Source organism: Corvus moneduloides, chromosome 4 (genome assembly GCF_009650955.1).
Source record: "Corvus moneduloides isolate bCorMon1 chromosome 4, bCorMon1.pri, whole genome shotgun sequence".
Classification (NCBI taxonomy): domain Eukaryota; kingdom Metazoa; phylum Chordata; class Aves; order Passeriformes; family Corvidae; genus Corvus; species Corvus moneduloides.
The window spans coordinates 2,655,467-2,674,937 of NC_045479.1; the positions used below are offsets into that span (position 1 = coordinate 2,655,467).

Sequence of the window (19,471 nt, forward strand, 5' to 3'; positions counted from 1 at the left end):
GACTACTTATACAGGGTAACCAAGAAAATATGTTAATTGGCCTCCAACTTCATATTCTTCCACCTATTAATCTTGCACCACAAAGAAAACCTTTAATCTGTTCTTGTGGCAAAAGGATCTCCTACAAGCACACGGTTAATTTTGGTTAGATAAAAAAAAAAAAATCTTCAAAAGGGAGAGCTGAGCCATGTAAAGTATTTAACATGAACCACTTCAGCTGCCTCAAAACAGGTTACAAAGATACATAAACTTTTGATGAGTTCACACTATTCCGTTCATCTACTGCCAAGACAGGTCATATCTCGAAAACACTGCTGTTCTCCTCAGCTTAAAGGAAACAGCTCCTGTATGTAAATTCCTGTCCTAATTTCATGTAGGGTATTCATCACTCCCTCCTCAGCTGCCAGAACTGTGCATCAATCCAACTCACGAGCATTTGGAGAAAGACTCTTTCTTGTAAGTATTTTCTCTCCTCCAGTATGAGTTTTCTTCTGAAGAAATGTGTCCATTCAGAAGGATGCTGCCTCTTCCCACACGGTTCCTTATTTACTGCTCTAACTCACAAAATATTTCCATCCCTACAGTTACCGAAGCACATCAGCTCTCATTCTATACCATTATCTTCTTTTGGGACTTGCACCTCCTCAGCTTTACAGGAGTCCATTTTCCCCAAATTATTACCGTGGCCATTACCACACCACCAGGTGAATCATCTTAGCATGAAGTAGGAACACTGGAAGAGGAGTACAGCTAATTACTGAAAATAAAATCACAGCTTCAAAGATCATTCCACACACAATATTTATACACTCTTCTTTATTATGCCTCGAGCAAGTAGGTGTATATATATATATTTATTAAACATCCAAGTATAGCTTACAAACTAGCAATGGTCTTGTGTAATTTTTGGTGGTCCAAAAAATCACCAGGACAGCACTCAGAAGTAGCTCAAAGCAATGTCACCAGAGAACTCTAGAACGAACATTTCCATGGTATTTTGTGCAGTACAAAACATGGTCTAAGGAACATGAAAACCTGAGATGCTTTGGAAAGTGAACAAGCAGTAGCAGTGGTTTTGTATGCAAATTAAAAAAAAAAAAAAAAAAAATCAAGTATTTAAGCACATAGTAAACCCAAGCTGCTAAATTACAGAAATGTATTATCATATTACATTCTTCTCCATTCCCACCTCTTTTATTTGAGTGCTGAGTGCTAAGAATGTACCATTATGTGGAATTTAGTCAAGCAACTTTTTTTTGTTTTATCATTTCAATACATAACTTGGAAAGCAACCAGTGAAATAGCACAATTTATCTCTAAAAATAAGACCAGAGATTTTAGTGGCTCGATTATGTTTTTCTTACAAGGAACCTTTGCAGAAAAGTACAAGTTTCAGCTTAGAGCCCTGATAATTAGTGCCTGTGGGAATAAAGCAAATTATTTTTTTCCCCAGCACCACAATTTCCTGTAACTTTAATTTCACATGATGATATTCCAATAGCTGCTCAGACATAAGATTTTACTGTCTACGGTGTGATCAGGATTTGAAACAATTATCTGTGTTGAGTTTAATCTCCCCCATTAAAAAAAAAAAAAAGTTAGGTTTACAGTTATTAAAAAACTGTATATGAAGAAAGCGTATTTGCCAATAATCTCCACATAATTTTTTAGGCATGCTAAAGAATTCCTCTACTTTTGGACTCAATTATTTAAAATGACAAAATCCAACAGGTGCAACTCGTAAGTGCACCTGGAGTAGAGGTGTTGCAGCCGCCTTCTCATGGAGGAGAACTTACTCTCAAAACTCCAAGAATCCATCTTCAGTGACTGGGAAAAGCTCAATCTACAGAAAAGGGGGCACAGTTCAGATAAATTGCTGAAATACAGATGTCAAAGCTGCCAGTGGCTTGCAGAGAGGCAACACCACAGAGGGGACACTCCAAAGTCATCCCAAACTGCGCTCAGTGGGCACACAGAGGAAACCACTGCTGTTCTTAGAGCCCTTCACCAGTTATTTTTCACTCAGAAATGGGAAGAGAGTGTCTTACAGGGAATGGAGCTGTACAAAAGACAGCAGATGCAACCACCCTTTCCTACTGAAATTAAAAGCAAATAGCAGCACTTTTTTTTTCAAGGTTTAATGATGCACAGGGATGCTATGTTTAATCATCACGCCTCATGAGGAAGAATCATTAAACACCTCAAAAGAAGCTTCTAAAAAAGACCAATGTTGTACTTGATTAAAAAAAAAAAAACCAAAACAAACCAAACAAACCCGACATTCCCTTGTAGACATATCAGCCAACAGTATTGGATCTTTCCCAAAATAAATGCTGGGGTTACAGAATTAGAGCAGGAAAATCACTGATGCAACTCATCAGCTGAACGGACACTGTGTCGTTCAGGCAGCTCCAGAAGGCAAACCAGACTCAATCCAGATGGTGAAGTTAGGCACTTCTTGGTGTTCACAACATCCTTATTTTCCCTGACTTTAGAAATTCAACAGCATTGCTGCAAAGTGTTGTGAAAAACAAAAAAGCAAACAAGCCTCACAAGTCACAGCTAGTTACACACCAGACTTCTTGTAATCCTGTTAATTCCCATCATTTTCAAATGGACTTTGGAAATTACTATTACATCATTTCATAAACAACAACAAACCCCCCCGAACACATTCTTGTATTAAGTAACAAAAAAAACTTTTCATTTCATTTTAAAAGAAAGCATAGAATTGATAGATGAGCTGTTCCTACTCCTTCACAGCCAGCAGCCTGAGTTTTTACTTGAATATTTTAAGCACTGGCCTACCAACACACAGGTGTTTATGCTTTGCATGTATAGATAGAAAAGGTATGAAATGTTGATCTCCCAAGTAAATAATTTCTAGTAAAAAACGCTGTCCAATGGCACAAAACTAAGTATTAATAAAGCTGTTCAAGGAATGTATTTTAGTGCCATTCCTGAAAGATGGCTTTACACTCCGTAATACATTCATCTTTGCTTCAGAATGAGTATTTCATAGTGTATTCATTTGAACTTAACATTACTTCGCTTACATGACAGCTCCTAATTCATTTTCATTTTAAAATCTGTTTTATTCTCTGTTCAGCACTGTAGTTTTTCATCAACACCTCTACATGGTTATTTTCAATACCCACTTAAATCCACTGAGAAAAATCAAAGTGTACCATTCAACAGTCAAATACTCCTTCATCTGAGTATCAAGCATTCTCCCAGACAAAACCATAGATATGTTGGTGAAACTTTACCAAGAACATAACAAAAACACTGCGAAGCAGTTGGGACTTATCCAACGACCACAACACTATTTATCTCCTCACAAAAATAAAACAGCTTTGATGTATAAAAAAGCAAAGATTCCCTGACCACAAGTCATATTTTTCGGCTGTCATTTCACAGTGACATTACCATGACATCTTGGGAGACCTGGAGAGAAGCGGAGAATGAATCACTTGTCATGGCGTGGCCAACAGAAAATACCAAAGAACAACTCAACCCCTGCCTTGTCTATTAACATTCAGAGGTTATTTTCTTCTAATTTCATCAATTAGATGGATTCTTTTTCTAAAACTAAAAGCAGCCAGTCTCACACAGACAACAGTCTGAAAGACAAATAGACCTAAAGTATGCCAATCTACTGACAGCAGCCCTACAAAGCAACAACCCCTTGAGGTCAGTTGTTAATCTATACTTCCACTCCTTGTAAAACGAGAAGTACTGGTTCCCAGCACTACACAGATGCAAGCAATTCAAACTATCATATGGAAAATTACAGAGCCTCACTGATCTAAAGGAATCGCAGGGAGCAATTCTCCCTCAAAAGAATGACCAGCAGGTTGTTTGAAGTACAGGAGAAAGTCATAAAGAGCAATTTGTTTTTGATCTGCCACATAAGTTTGCCCCAGTCCATTCTTTTTCAGGGAGAAAGGGAGGAGTGAAGGAGGTGAGGGGAAACACAGAGGAATAGATGGGCTGAAGATTGTATTTGCTATTAACAGCACATTAGTTGACTGTTTAAGTGTCACTGTATTAAATATGTTGCAGGGGAGCATGCACACACATACACCTCTTCCTCATTTTTAGAAATAAATCAAGTAATCTAATCCATCAGTATACAGAGAGAGGTTTCTAAACATCTGTTAATTACCACAATTATAGTGAGCTGTCCCTAGTGCACGCTCTTTTACTTCAGGGGAAAAAAGTAAGCTTAATTAAAGTAAAAAAAAAAAAAATTAAAAGATGTAAAGCTTAATATATAATTCAAAGTCTTGACTTTTCAACATTTAGTAGTGTATCCTGAGCAGGTCTTAATTTTGACTGAATAGCAGAAAATCCTGCCGGGTTCATTTCAGGCTGCAGGCATTTGATACTGAACTGACCTCGCAGTATTTACATTCCCCTTAGGAAAATCTGGCATGCAGTCCAACTGGGGAAGATCATGTCTAACACTACTTGAGCTACCAGCGCTAGAAGCAAGCAGAGTAACAGTGAAAATAGTAGGGTGAACAATAAGGGCATGTATACAGAAATAAAATAAAAAGGAAGGGAAAGAGAAGGTCAAACAGCAGAGGAAGAGAAGAACTGAAGAGACTAAGAGTTGGAGACAGTTGTTTTTCTGATATAAATAAATCCCTAATTTTTTTTTCCAAACCAGTGGTGCAGAGAGGCTTTTAGACTACTAAAAAACCAAACTACTTCAGATCAAGGAAAATAAACTGCTCAGAAGACTTGAAATATTTGCCTCTGATCAAAACAAATTAACAGCTGCCAACTGCAGCTTTGTCTGCATTGCATTTGATTTTTTGTTGTGGTTGACGTATCTATGTCAAATTTGGACAGAGAAAAACCCAAACCATAAAATCCTCCATAAGCTCTGCTTTTGACCATTCCCCCTACAGTCCTAACAGAGACACTTGGTGAACCCAGCTGATAAATCATACCCAAAACCTATTCACCTCCTCTCATTACAATTTAGGTCCCTACTGCTGCAAAGAAATTAGATAGGAATACAAGAGCCAGTCAGTAAATTCTACTCCAATTTTTCCTCGAGGTGCTTAACCCATCTTCAAACAAGTGAAAAATTTTGTTTGTTCTTTACAGATTCACTTGGCCAGTAACATAATCTCCTATATACCAGGCCTGGTGAAAGTGTATGAGACAGGTTCTGAACCAATTCCAGATTAATTTCTTCACCTCCTTGAAAAAATAAATAAAAGCCTTAAGTTACCAGAATGTCTTTTAAAACCCCATTTCCAATTGCGCAAGGCAGCTTTTCAAGCAGAGTAATAAAAGCAACAGCTCTCCTCTAAGTTACTGATTGCAGTACTTGCCAAAATGATGGTACCTTCAATCCTCATTAAAAGTTTGAGAAGTCTCTGTCTGCACTAATGACCTACAAACAATACTGCTTAAAGTCAGAAAGAAAAAACAATTCCATCACTGAGCAAACACCTTCCTCCCCCTCTTATTTAAAACCAGGATGCTGATAATTCCAACTCCTCAGCCCGCTGCAATCTTTGCTTAGATCATCGAGGGCTGTGAAACACAGCAAACCTCACTTGGAGCCTAATGCACATCACCACTTTAATCAACAGACTGTTTTCTACTTGTGTCTCACTTACAGTTCTTTTTCAGCAACCAAACAGCAGGATTTTCAAGTAACTTACATATCTCAACTCAAAAATGTTTTGAGGCAGCAGGCACCCAAACAAAAGATTATAGTGAACAGGATAAAACACTGGCATTTGAATTGCTGAATTTGATAGCACTTTTTGTTGTTTTAAACCGCAAAATGAGCAATCAGAGGCACCAGAAATCCCGAATATCTTGTTAGACAGGTTTGGCACTCTCACCTGAAGTTGGATGAAAATGACAAAGTGAGCTCAATTGTGAAGCACATTACAGTGTTCAGCTTAGAATGCAAGAATAAAGAGCACTTCAGGAAAACGTTCAGATATTTATTATATTTTGAAAGTGAAGCAAAATGCAAATATTCCAGGTTGAAAACTTGGGAGAGGGAGGTCTGTAGAAGAAAAATAAAGAACAATGTGTTCTGTATAAAAGATATAAACGCTACTGGTAACAGGAAGACCAAAAGGATACCCTTTCATTAAATTTGCATTTAAACAGAAGTCACTTTACCATACTACTAGGCATCACTCATCTAAATAATTCTAAAATGTCACCTTTTATGCTGTTTACTATGTACTGTGTAACATATTCTGCTAGAAAAGTAGGCAAATTTAATGGTTTTCTTGTCAGTTTATCTGCTCTTAAGAACAAAATACTTTCCTTAAACCCTCCTCTTTGTGGCCATCACTACAGAGAAAGTTTAAACCTGGGCAATTTTAAAATTCAGTTTACAGGAAAAAACCCTTTCATTTAGTAATCAACCTGTCAGACAGACAGGAGTTGCAGATAAAGAAATCCGAGGCTGCTTACAAAGGAAATAAAACACCTTTTGCAGCAGTGTTAGCACAATTCACACTCTGCTTCCTTCCAGCCTCATCCCCAGAGCACTTCAAGGCAAGGTTCATTAGGAGGCCTTGCTGATTGCAGGACTGCCGGCCCGTTTGCATCGGAAGCTGAGCAGAAGGAGGGACACAGGCAGGAGATAAGGCTGCACGGCAGTGGCCAGGACACTCCAGGTTCACCAGCTTGCTGCAGTCCCTAGGAATGGCTGTGTACCGAGGCAAGAAACCCCAAGGCAGCGCTTTTTACAGGCCAAAAACTACAAAGAGATGGCCCAAGACTCCCACTGATGAGTGGTAAGTATTCAGGCTCCCAACCTCTTCAAAGTCATTGTAGGACAATGTTAATAACTACCTCCTGTCTGATCTAGGGTAGCTTTAGCAACCTACTCCTGCAAAATTCACTGTATTAGGGATATTTTTAGGTATTGATTCAAAAATCAAATTCTTTTAACTCTGCTGATACAACAAAGAAGATGGATCAATCAGTAAAAGCTGAAATGTTATTAATTACAAAAAAAAAAAAAAAGAAAAAAAAAAAAAGAAAAAAGTAACATTTGTGTGCTTTAACAGCTGAAAATATTTCAGTGTTTCACACCAGGTAAGCAACTGATAGCCACATCAAGCAGAGAAGATATGAGTTTGTACCATAAGAGAGATTTCAGATCAGAACAGATGATATGAATATCTAATGAGGTTTAGCTTGCATCATTCTTCTGATTAAAATTCATCATTAAAATGAACACTCGATCTTACGACATTGATTGCTCAAACATGTATTTTTGTTTGCAACTTTCTTTTTCAACTTTCTGCATCAAACCTTAAAAAAAATTTCAACCAAAGAGTTTTATATGCATCTAGAGGTTTTTCCTTGTACATCAAAAAATACAAAGTAACCCTACAAAACGGTGTGAACAACATCTAAAATCCACGATAAAACCCTCCACCCCACAGTCTTAGCCATGAGGAAACCAAGTTACCCTTTTAGGCATTCAGGTAAATCAGATTAAAAGGTTTTCTTCTTCACCATAAACATTTGAGAGCACTGTGTATTTATTCTTGCTGCTCACAAAATTTTACTTCAAAGAGAGATTTCTGTCCCTTTTATAAACCAAGTTCATTGAAAAATTGTGAAGATTATACATCACATGTTTTTACTCATCTCAAAAACAGACTCTCAAAAATGATAAATGTTACAGACATTGGTCAGCAGTTGCATAATCTGCAGGATTTAATATAAAATTACGGAAAAAAAATCCAAAATGACAGAATTTTGCTAGCAGTACAGCTCAGAACAAAATCCAAAGCTGTATTTTTGCAGGATTTGTGCAATTACAGTATCCTACTTATTCAGAGAGTAGTAAAGATGATAAAAGCTTCCAGGAAATACTGGAATGGAAAGATGGCAAAGATGGCATTTGAAATTAAAACTTTCAACCACCTTTTCTTACTAGGACCACTCTTGCCTGGTCTGACACATTGAAACATTCCCAAATAATAAAGCACAAAATTCGTTTTTAAAGCACTTGTTTATATTAAACATGACTTATAATAGATTCTGGAAGAAGAAAAAGCAGGGAGCCAATTTTAAAGGTTAGGTTGCTTGGCAATATACCTTTCCTTACAAATAATTGTTCTTACTGAATCACAGTGGAGAAAGCCATGAAGAACTAAGTTTGTAGAGCCTCCTGAATATGCAAGTGTCTCTTTAATTGTTTATATAAAGCTTCAAGACAATCACAGGCCACACAGGCATTCAAAATACCGTCTAAAAGCCTTTTTTTTTTTCCTCTCCACAGATTTCAAACAAGTATTCAATTCAAGTTTCATCGGTCTGGAGCAGAAAGATGCAACTTCACAACCAACCATTTAACCAGACCTTCCTGTCCTGCCCAGTACTCGGAAGCAGAGTTTTACTGGAGTGCCTCTGCTTTCAAGTTCCCATCCCCAAATTTCTACTTCTGATGGCGGCTACTCATGCAGCTTCTTCGTCCCTCACCGTCACTGTCAGAGAACACCTTCCCTCCAACCAAATGCAAGAGCTATGGAGAGAACTGAAAGGCATGGTTATGTCACACATTCCAAAGAAAGAAGGCAAGGGAAGAGGGAGAGAGAGAAGGAGTTTAAATTTAGGTATTTACTTACTGAAACACAGAAAAGAACACACATCCAGGCACCACGTTGGCAGAAATCCCAGCACTTTTCGCTTCCAGCAAGGATTTGCCTGAAGCTCCACAAGAGCCTTCTCCCCCTCTCACTCGCACACAGAAGCAAACTGAGGAGTGCTCTGCACTGCCAGCCCAAGTGTATCTCAGGTTTAATGAAAGTGTAATTCATTAGAATGAGAGCCAGGGTAACATAAACATGTGCAGGAAAAACAGGCTTGGCGCAACACCACAACAGACACCAGGTTTGATCAGCACAGCAAAACTCTGTCAGACCACAGGGATAAAATAGAAGTGGGCGCAACACCTTTAAAGCAGAAGCAGAACATAAAAGGCACCAGGTAGAATTTAGACCTGTAAAAGTTCTACCAAACAGAGCTACAATGAGTAGGCTCCTCTGCTGGCAAAGTTCACAAGGTACCTGCCTGCCAGGTGAGGTGTTTTTGGAAACGTCCCTCAGTTCCAGGTGCTGCAGGACATGGGTACCAAGATGGGGAAAGGAAAAAGAACCTGTGCAGCACCCAGACACAACAGGAAGATGATATACTGCTATGTGCCCCAAAATCATTCTTAAGAAGGCACATCAGTTATCTTTTTCTGCAAAGGGGGGAGGGTTTGGGGAAAAAATTGCACCACTGTATTCATTAAACATTGCAGCAACCACCTACACGAAAGTTTTGACTGAAGAGCATTTCCTTTGCTTTTTGCCATCCTTCACACATGGTGAATACCAAAAACGAAACACCATCTAAGAATTCACTTCACTCTAGTAGATGTTGAATATATCTACTTGATCTGCTATTACTACTCAATCACCAAAAAAGACCAAAGCTAGGAAAGAGATATTACCACTTCAAAAACAAGGATCTAAAGCTAGAGACCAATTTACTAATTTGCTAACAAAATTCAAAAAGTTTGAGTGTCTTCCATATCTTTCTCATGGACTTCAATACTTCACATAGCTACATATGTATAGGTGTTTTTATATTTTTAAAGAATTATTCATTAATTCTTACAAGTGTTGAAAAACTTGGTAATGATTTAAAAAAAAAAAAAAACCAGTAAGTTCCTGCATACTTTCAAGTCTCTCTTAGTGAGACCAAAGCATTTAAGGTATTGCCCAATTTAGAAACACATTGCAGGAAAGAGACAGCTCAAAATACCAACCACAGACGTCACAGGCAAAAAGAGCCTTTAGAAGCACAGTAACTACAAACATTCATATTTGATATTCCACCTCCCAGACTAACTTTGAAACAGGTTCCTAAGCCAGGGACAATGGGCCCTCCCAGACCTGCACACGAGTCAGACAACTCATTTTTGCAGGGTGAACTTTTGCCACCCTTCCCTCTGGGAGAAACCCCATTAAGTTTGCTCCCAGGAAATCAGCTCCCACTCCTACTCCTTTTCCTGACTTGCCACTGCTCCTTTCTGCCTGGTTGTCTCTCCCCTGCTCCCATGCTTTTAGCCTTCTCCTTCAGCACACCACTACCTACAACCTTGTCCTTCCACATCCAACCCATATGAAGCTGCTTCTTGGACGCAGTCCCACCTCTCCTCTGACCCGCACCCATTTCTTCCTGTGCCTAGAATCCTTCCACCTCCACACCCAGCTTCAGCTTTGTGGTATTTTTGGTTCTTGAAATATTTCAGTGGAATAAAGAAGCAAACGTTAAAGCAGATAATAAATGTGCAGGCATTCCCAAAAAGTTCTTCTTATCTGAACAGCTTTGCTCACTACAAAAGGCACAGGATAGCTTGTGGCTATGTCCCAGTTTACTCATCTAGCCATACACCATTATTTGACCTACAGTCTTGTGACGTAAGAAAAAGAATTAAGTTTATTCTTCATTTAGTAAAATAAAGGTTAGAGGTAACAAAAAAGAACTAGATTTCCGGGAGAAAGCTGTGATTCTTAGCCTTGGAGAAAACCAGTTTGATCTGTTCGTATTTTTCTCAAATTCCGTTTTTCCTTTCAAGAAAGGGCTTTTCTGCAAACACGACTGATTATTCTTTGATTTTTCTGGAGAAAGTCTCAGCCGAATGGGAAAGGATCTTTAGAATGCACATAAAAGACAAAGGTTCAAACGAAAGCTGAATTCTCAATGAGCACAGGTTTATTTTAGTAAACAACAGAAACTCAGAGCTGAATGAGATCTTATCCCTTTTAATCACTTAATAAATTTTCCTTGCCTTCCCAATTTTCAAGCTACATGTCTACAATAAACAAACCCGCACTGACAAAAAGTCTCTATAAAAGCACACAAAACCTCTCTTTGATGCAACAGTGAACTCACCTCGGCTTTGGCCAGGGTTTGCCAATGCCTTGATTCAGCAAGCAACAGGCAAAAACTGTTCTGATGAATACAGAAAAAGGTAAACTTCAAGAGGAAACCCTAAAAATGAAACTTCAATCTTCTTAATTCTTTAAGTTTTTAAGAATTTTTGCAGTCAAGATTTTGTACTGCCCAAAAAGTGTCAGTCCTACACCAAAGTTAAGAAAAATCAAACTGTAACATCCAAACAGTTTATCTAATAGTGCCTTGGTAGAAGCCAACCTAGGCAGACTGATGCAAAATTCCATAAATATCATCTTTGGATTGATTTTTAGTGTAACTTTATTTGGTAAAGCTAAATAATATAACCCTTGTTTGAAAAGAAAAAAAAATCAGTACAAAAATCCTAACTTATATTCAGAACTACTGCAATGAGAACCAAAAATGCAAAAGAAGTAAGCAAATGCCTGAGTTTAGATCACTGGGTTGTTTTAACCAACAATAGGGGTTTCTTAAACACATGCATATGCATAAATGCACACACATTTATGTGATTTTATGGTACTCAAACCCAGTGCTTGGGTGCCTAATGATTATGAAGTCATCACAAAGTCCTAAAAACATCAAGCTGGAAATTCTCCATGATCTTACTCAGTGAGAAGACTGAAGCCCGTGACTAGGTACTTCTTCTCTGCTGAGAAGTATCATAATGGGATTGTCCCATGGGGTCCTTTTCCTTAGGCACTTATAAATAACCTAAGTCACTTAAGCTTCCCATACTACCATCCAGCTTAGGTGTGTTTTGGGGATAAAGCCCTTAACTTTTCAGGGCTCAAGAGTGCACAATATACTCAGCACAAAAACCAGTCCAGTGAAGGTTTCTAAGCAGGACAAAAGAAAAATACCAAGTTTGCTGCACCATAATTTTCAAGCCTTAGGAGTTTTACCGTATCTTGGTTTTACTTCAAAATACAGGAGATTCACTACTTAACTGACAATAACTATTAAATGTTAAAATTGAATGTATCAGTTCTACAGCCATAGGGCCCCATATTCTGGGTAAAAGTTTAGTTGTATAAATACCAAACCAAGCATGACTTCAGCAAAGTTTACTCATGGAGTTCCCACCAAGTGCTGATGAAGGGCTGTCCGTGCACACGGCTAATGTAAAGTAAACAAAACCAGACTTTCTCACTCAGAAAGAGACAAAACCCCTAAACAATGTAACCACATCTGAGAACACATGCAAGGTATCACCGCATTGCACATTTTTTAACTCCAAATAGCAAACAACACCTTTTGTCATTCGCATTTAGAAGAGGTGAGGAGGATGTGGCGAAAGGATTCTGTCATTAGTAAGTATTCTACTACTCAAAAAACCACAAAAAATAACCTGCAAAAAAGGTCAGTCTTAGCTAGCATCAACTTAGTAGGACAACCCTACGCCAAAAGAAAACCACAGCATGCAATGGAAACAACTCCTTATCTGTCCCTGTTTTAGTGTATCTTTCCACCTTAAAACTAGAACAAATTCAATGTCATGGGAGAGAAAAAGAAATGTGTAAAATAGTCACCATTTGGTATTTACTTATTCTGGAAATGAGTGCACACATCCCAAGAAAAATAGTGTCCTTTAAAAATAATCACATTTCAATGCAGTCTGTATACTGAGTCATTTGTTTGAAATGCCAGTCCAAGGAATGTTAAGATTTAGCTGACGATTATCTCCTCGACATTATCCCAATTTGATTATACTGTGTTTACTACATCAAAGCCAAAAAAAGCACAGTAATAGATTCAGCAACACACCCACTTGGAACACTGAAGACCTATTATTAAAGAACCAGAAGAATAATTTTCAAAAGGTTTTTATTTTCAAACACAGTCTAGCATAAGATCTTACCATAAAGGAGGGTTGTTAAACACTTCCATTCAACCTACATATTTGAAGCTGTGCCTCAGAAGTTAGGTCAACTAATTTATGTGATCAGGAAACTTGACTGTCCTCCTTGTCTAACTCTCTGACTGGACACATTGCAGGAATCCAACAGCTAGGTTTCACGTGGCTGAAGCATCAAAAAGCGTGACATTAACATTCATTTCCTTGTAACTTTGTAACTCACACAGAACATAAACCAATGTATTTCTTTCAGACTTAACCACAAACAAGCTTTCAAAGTTTATAGTTTTAACATAGTTTTATTATGGGGTAATCGACATAACAAAATACTAATATTCAGCAAATCAGTACACACAAATGAGCAGGTTATGGTTAAAAATCCACATGTGAGAGTGTTTGTACAGCAGAAGGTCACAACAGCCCATGCTGTTTGCCCCTCATGCAGAAGGCCCCCAGTAGTTAAAACTCAGACAACCAGAATTATTATAATCAACACATCACCTGGAGTTACACTGCCTAGGATCAGAAGACAGTGATTATAACGTTGTCACCCTGTCTACGTTAGCTCTCACATCCTCTCTAGCACCAGCAGGGCTGAATTTGAGACAGTTTTAAAAGGAGAAGCTATCACTGGGCAGGAATTCAAATTCAGCCTGAGACTCTACACAACAAACCAGTATTTAAGTAAGGATGCCAAACTGGTCAGACCACGTGAACCTTTCGGCGGGCCTGACAACACCATCCCTGCTATCCTCCTACAGCTATCAAATCACAGAGAAGTGTTTGTGCAACATGTTTTCAAAGGCAGCACAACTTCCAAACACAAACGGAGCTATTTTGTGCTGGCTATCAGCAGAACAATCAGCTCCATGTACATCCAAACAGTTATGGTAACACCTTGAACAGGAGATCTTGGAAGGACAAGAGTACACAAACAACCTACCACTCACTAAGTCTGTCCAGAAGAGCATCAGTCGCTCTACAATAGTGGTTCACATACTTTTTTTATTCCAGGAAAACTCAAGTTGTCATTTTCCAGTTACTACAGCTGGCCGACACACTGCTCATAGGTTTATTCTACAAGAAAAGGTTCCACCTCAAGGTCTAGAAGAATTATTTTTTTTCTATTGCATATACACACAAACACAGCTTACTTTAATTCTTACTTGTCTTCATTTAATGATCTTCACAGAACTCCAGAGGTGAAACTCTTAATGGATCCCTGTCCTCAGTCTGGTGTATTTCTGGTCAACTGCTGCACAACTCGTGCAATGTAAATTGCAAGAAGGCAGAACAGAACAGGAAAACAAACACGTTGCCTACTCACAAGTAGTCTGCCCTCCTAGACACCACAGCACCTATTCTGGTCAGATTTTTGGGAGCATTACTCTTCAGTATGTGTTTCTAAATTTTGTTTAGGACCAAATCAAACACACTCATATAAAATAAACCACGAAACACATAAATAACGTCCACCTCATGCTGTCTACAGCGCATCTTACACAGAGCAGCAACCTTGTGCTCAACACTACAACACAGAAAAAACCTACCTGCAGCCAATAAACTCTATTTGTAACCTTCACTCATAAAAGTTATCCCACTGATGACATTATTAAAGACAGCAAACCAAACACACAGTGCAGTGAGTAAAAACTCCTGAATGAATTGAGAAAAGCCTGTGAATTGCTAAATAGAAGAAAAAGAAGCATATTAACCAGACAAATATACATAGCTGCCACTTAAAAATTTTCCAGATAAGGATGGTCTAACTATCTGGAGAGGAAAAGCTTGTAAGAAGTTTGTACAGATCCAACCAATGCACCCACTGGACTTCTACACAAGAGCTTTATTTTCACGTCTCTCATCCAAAAAGACAATACACACAGCAAGCCTACCACAGTGAATGTGCTCCTCAAAACATACTACAACCAGAACAAAAAAAAAATAATGGAAATCAATGCTAGAAGCAGGAGGTCTGCAAAGAAAATGGCCAAATTAAACCTTCAGTGTGGCTTCAAACAATGTAATTAGAGAACAGGGCTGAAATCAAGACTCTTCTCCCAGTGATGAAGAAAGATCTTGCCTTTGTGAAAGCATTTATGGCACGAGAGGGTACACACACAAATGTCAAACAGACAAATTCAAGGTATTCTTGGCTTGCAAGGACATTTGCTGCTAGATGGTTACACTTACAGCAGAAATTGCATTTGAATCTGCATCCTCAAACAGCTTTAATTAACAAAAAAAGTCAAGAAATTGTTTTAGCTGTGCAGATTCAGTAAACAAAGGACTACATACCCTATGACAGATTAGGATTTACAGGATAACAATTAAATACAGTTCAAAATGCATTCGAAATTAGTAACATTTAGACAAACTAATTGAAAATTATAGTATTGTGACAAACATTCAACTTACTTTACATAGTATCTTGCACCTTCAAAAGTATACGCTTCCTCCCAACCTGTGGGTAAGTCTGGAAAACAAGCAGCAAAACATTCCAATTACCTTTTGAAATGGTGCTAGCCATACTGGTCTACTCCCTAGCACTAGGGTAGTTAAAATACTGTGCCTGATTCCACGTGTCAAAACCTTTAGTCCCAGGAACAAGTATTTTAGAATTGACTCACAAGACTCTCTTACTGTCAGTTTTGTAAGCAAAGAGAAGCTACACACGTGAAAATCTGATTTGGGGTTGTCATTCTCAAATAATAACGAGGATGTTTTAAGTCTGCCCTTGTTTAACGTTCCTTCCTTTGACCAGCAACTCAGGGTCATCGCCAGATCTCCCTGCCTTGAACTTCAGCAGCCTCAGATTACCTGGCAGGCAGAGACCTAAACAGAAATCCATCTGGCTGAGTTACATGCAAGTCACAAGCTTGTGAACAGGCACAGTATCAACTACACCACAGAGCATTAGCATTGTGTTAGCATAATTCCACCACTGTTGTGACTAACAAGTGTTCCTGCAGTGTTTACAACTCTGTTGCATTTTACATGAAAATAATTTTCCATGTAAATCTAGGGGAGGATGTGGGTACATCTCTTCCTTTCTATTACCACTTCTAAGAGTCAGGAGTCCAGATATAAAAACCCCATACCACTAATGGTCAGTATTTCTCAAGTAACAGCCTCCTGGTGCAGTGGAAGCTCTGGAGATGTTGGGCACCTCCATGCACCTCTAGATGCACCACTACCCTTAAAAGTTTACCCCTGTCAATAAAAACAATGATTGATATGTAGCACTCTCTCATTGAATTACAAAAGCAAGAATGTATTTCCTAAAGACAAAAAAAAAAAAAATTCAGTCTGGGTTATGCGGTGGTTTTTATCCCCCCCATTACTTATTTGCTCTGGCTGCTTTTTTCTTCACTCCCGTCTTCTCCAGAACAAAAATCAAGGTGTCTTTCAATAACGACATGGGGCAAAGTACGGCAAACAGGAAGTCTCTCCAGCAGAAGTATTTATGGCTGCTGTAAGAACTTTGCAAAAAATACCCTTCCAGTGCTGAATAGCTCAAAGAATAAAAAGCACTTCAATTCATAATGGAGGACAAAGCTTTCCTCACCATCTATAACATGCCTCACAGAATTATTTAACAGAGAGCTTTACAATAATATACATCTGCAAAAGAAGTGCTATTCACTCAAAATTGTTTCTTAAGAGAAGACATTCTGAACATAATTTGACTAGGTTCCAAAACAATGGTCAGAGCAAAAGAAGAGATAAACCCCAGAATTAATCTGTTTGATTTTATCTATGTATGGAGAGATTCATTAACATACATGAATGATGAAAACTATTGGAACAGATTTGGTTTTTAGACACTTTGGCATCTGACTATGGTCAGTGTATCCCAAGGTCAGGCCTCAGAGTCTTGTGTTCAGAAACAAGTTTAATTTACCTGATGGTAACTCTGCTCTGTTACACACAATACTCCTGACACTCAAAAGCAAACTGCATTTCCTTTAGAAGGCACTTAACGGCAGAAACAAACGAGACACTTGGAAAATTACTGTGAAATCATCAGTCAACAGAGACAGTGGGAATAGTTTAAAAAAAGAATTAACACTCAGCTAATGCTAGTGTTGAACAAGCAAAGCAGCAATGCACTTCACACACATCTGCCCCCATGCATATTGCTATAGATGAAGGCCACTTTCTCAATCTGTGCACTGAAAGCAGGAGAACAGAGGAGCCTGATAGCAATCCGTAGTTCCATTTCCCAGCATTAAATGACTTCTTACAAACAACAGAATCTTCGTTGCAAATCAAACTGCAGAGTTCTAATAGCCAGAAACCTGTGGTTTTTAAACTATTCCCAACTCAAAAAAAAAAAAAAAAAAAAAGAAAAGAAAAGAAAGGCTGCCCATAGTTTTCTAAAGGGCTGTTTCTGATTCCTCAATGCATAAGTATTAACCAAACATAAAAAGCAAATAATCTCATACAGACCAATTCACTTGCAGATTTCCCTGTGATTATCCAAGTGATTATATACATGAAAACAACTGCACGTATTACTACACTCCACCACCTCCCAGTGGCATATGCAGCCTGTGTGCAATTCCAGCAGTCAAGAGTTTGGCTCCGGGTCCTCAGAGTGTCTGCTGTAAATCCTCCTCCTCCAGCACCTCCTGCTGCTACTTCTCCAGAGTGGAACAAACAGCAGAAGCAAAGACTGATTCCACCCTCCTCCCTCCAAGTTATTTCTAATGTTTCAAGTCCCTTTTCCTCCTACCTATTCCACCTCTCTCAGTCACTTAGAAACCACACAGACTCAGCCTAGATGGAAGCACAGGGAGAAAAAGGATTTCTAGGTGACTAGCGGAATCAGCCTCTACATTTCTAGTACACCTATCGTGGTTAAATCTAGGTACTGCTGGAAATAGAAATACGATGAGCGGTTTCATGCTAAACTGAGGAAGGATGCTGTGCAGGTGGATAACCAGGGCAGCCAGCAAGGAGCACGAGAGGAACGAGGCGGTCTCTAATGGTAACTATACAGTCTCGTAGGGGTGATACAAGGCAACGGAGGGAAAGCAGAGACAGATACATTACACAGGCGCAACTCGGGGGCAGGGGAAGAAGGCGCTTGAAGAAACTGGCAAGCGGGCTGGACATGCAGGACTGCACGGCGACTGCAGCGCTGCTCACTCCGGGGGGAACAACTGCGCGAAGTGCGGGGAAAGCGGGATCAGGAGTTGTCCCGGGGGGCTGCGGCGGCTCCGCGGGGACCCCGGGCTGAGCCCGCCCGGGGCAGGGGCGGGCGGGGGGGGCCGAGCCGGGGCAGGGCCAGGAGCTCCGGGCAGGGCTCCGGACTGGGCTCCGGGCAGGGTCCTACCTGCGCTGCGGCGGTGCCCGGTGATCACGGCCTCGCCGGTGAGCGGGTGCAGCCAGGTCGTGCTCTTCGCCTCCTCGCTGCGGGGACGGACACACGGACCGAGTCAGGCAGGCGCAGCCCCGCCGCCCCCTGCTCCCCCCCCCTCCCCTTCCCCGCACGCCCCTCCCGGCCCGGCCCCGCTCCCCTCCTGGCCGGCCCCGCGCTCACTTGATGAAGAAGACGCGGCCGCCCTGGCTGATCCCGTAACTCCAGCTGCCGGGCAGCGCCCGCAGCCGCTCCGCGCTCAGCTCCGCCATGGCCGAGGCGCCGCAGCCGGGGAGAGCCGAGGGGAGCGCGGGCGGGGGGGCGGCGCGGGCACGAGCAGCGAGCGCGTCCCCGCCGCCGCCGCCAACACCTTGGGGAGGGGAGGGCGCAGCGCCCGCCCCGCCCCGCCCCGCCCGCCGCCGCGGGGGCGCGCTGGCCGCGGGGGCGCGCCCGGCCGGGCGGGGGCGGGTTCCGGCGGGCGGGGAGGGAGCCGCGGGGATGGAGGGAGCGCCGGGAGGCGGCCGGGGCCGTCCCGCGGGGACGGAGGGCGGGATCCGGTGTGCGGAGGCGCCGGCTGGCAGCGGCCGTGCCGGGGGAAGGGAGGGACGGAGGGCGGGAGCCGCGCCCGGCCGGTCCGCGGCTGCGAGCCGAGCGCACGGCGCCTCATCCCCGGCCCCGCTTGTTCGCGCACCAGCGCTCGAACTCCACAATCCCCGGCTCCACCGCTGGCAGCCTCTCATCGGGTCCTTAAGGACAAAGGAAATTGAAAGTTTTGTCCTATTTCCTCCCCGGGTGAACGCGATCTTCTCACACCCTCCGCTTCAGGCTTTTCTGAAATTTCTTACGTAAAGGCTTAGTCCTCAAAGTATAAAGAGATGACTTATTTTTCCTTCGTGCAAACCGTGCTGTCTGTGCTTTGTGCCCGTCTTCCAAAAGAGGTCTGGGATATGGCATGGATCCGTGTTTTCAGTGTTTCAGGGAGGTGGCAGTAATTCAGGTAAAATCCACAGCTGCAGAAATGAATCTCTGTGCCTGTGTGTAGACTTTAATTCACATGAATAATCTGATTGCATGTGCGTTTATGCATAGCCATACACCCCTTCGATTTAAGTTATACATGACAAATGTAAATTACTAAAACCGTGCTGTGGCCGTGATATTTCTAAGAGAACCTTGCTTTGCAAAGCCACTTTCTGAATAAGCACTAAAGCTGGGAAGTCTCGCAGCATTCCTGTGCCCACAAAACATTGGTAATTCACAGCTGGCAGTATTTT

The 19,471-nt window shown here is 40.9% G+C and overlaps 1 protein-coding gene across 16 annotated transcripts in view; it reads right to left on the minus strand.

The window, feature by feature from the left end:
* PLEKHA5 (pleckstrin homology domain containing A5) overlaps positions 1 to 18,556 on the minus strand; it is a 274,307-nt gene extending 255,751 nt beyond the window's left edge. For 5 of the 16 annotated variants that reach the window (XM_032106169.1, XM_032106165.1, XM_032106167.1 and 2 more), the window contains exons 1-3: positions 18,381 to 18,530; positions 18,174 to 18,250; positions 15,251 to 15,308 (exon numbers count right to left, since the gene is read on the minus strand). In XM_032106169.1, the coding sequence (XP_031962060.1) occupies positions 15,251 to 15,308; positions 18,174 to 18,250; positions 18,381 to 18,469 (224 nt within the window). In that variant the 5' untranslated portion in view covers positions 18,470 to 18,530. Of the gene's footprint in view, positions 1 to 12,784; positions 12,999 to 15,250; positions 15,309 to 18,173; positions 18,251 to 18,380 lie in introns of those variants that run through there. The other 11 variants (XM_032106163.1, XM_032106166.1, XM_032106171.1 and 8 more) reach the window with 8 other exon arrangements.
* Between the last annotated feature and the right edge of the window lie 915 nt (positions 18,557 to 19,471).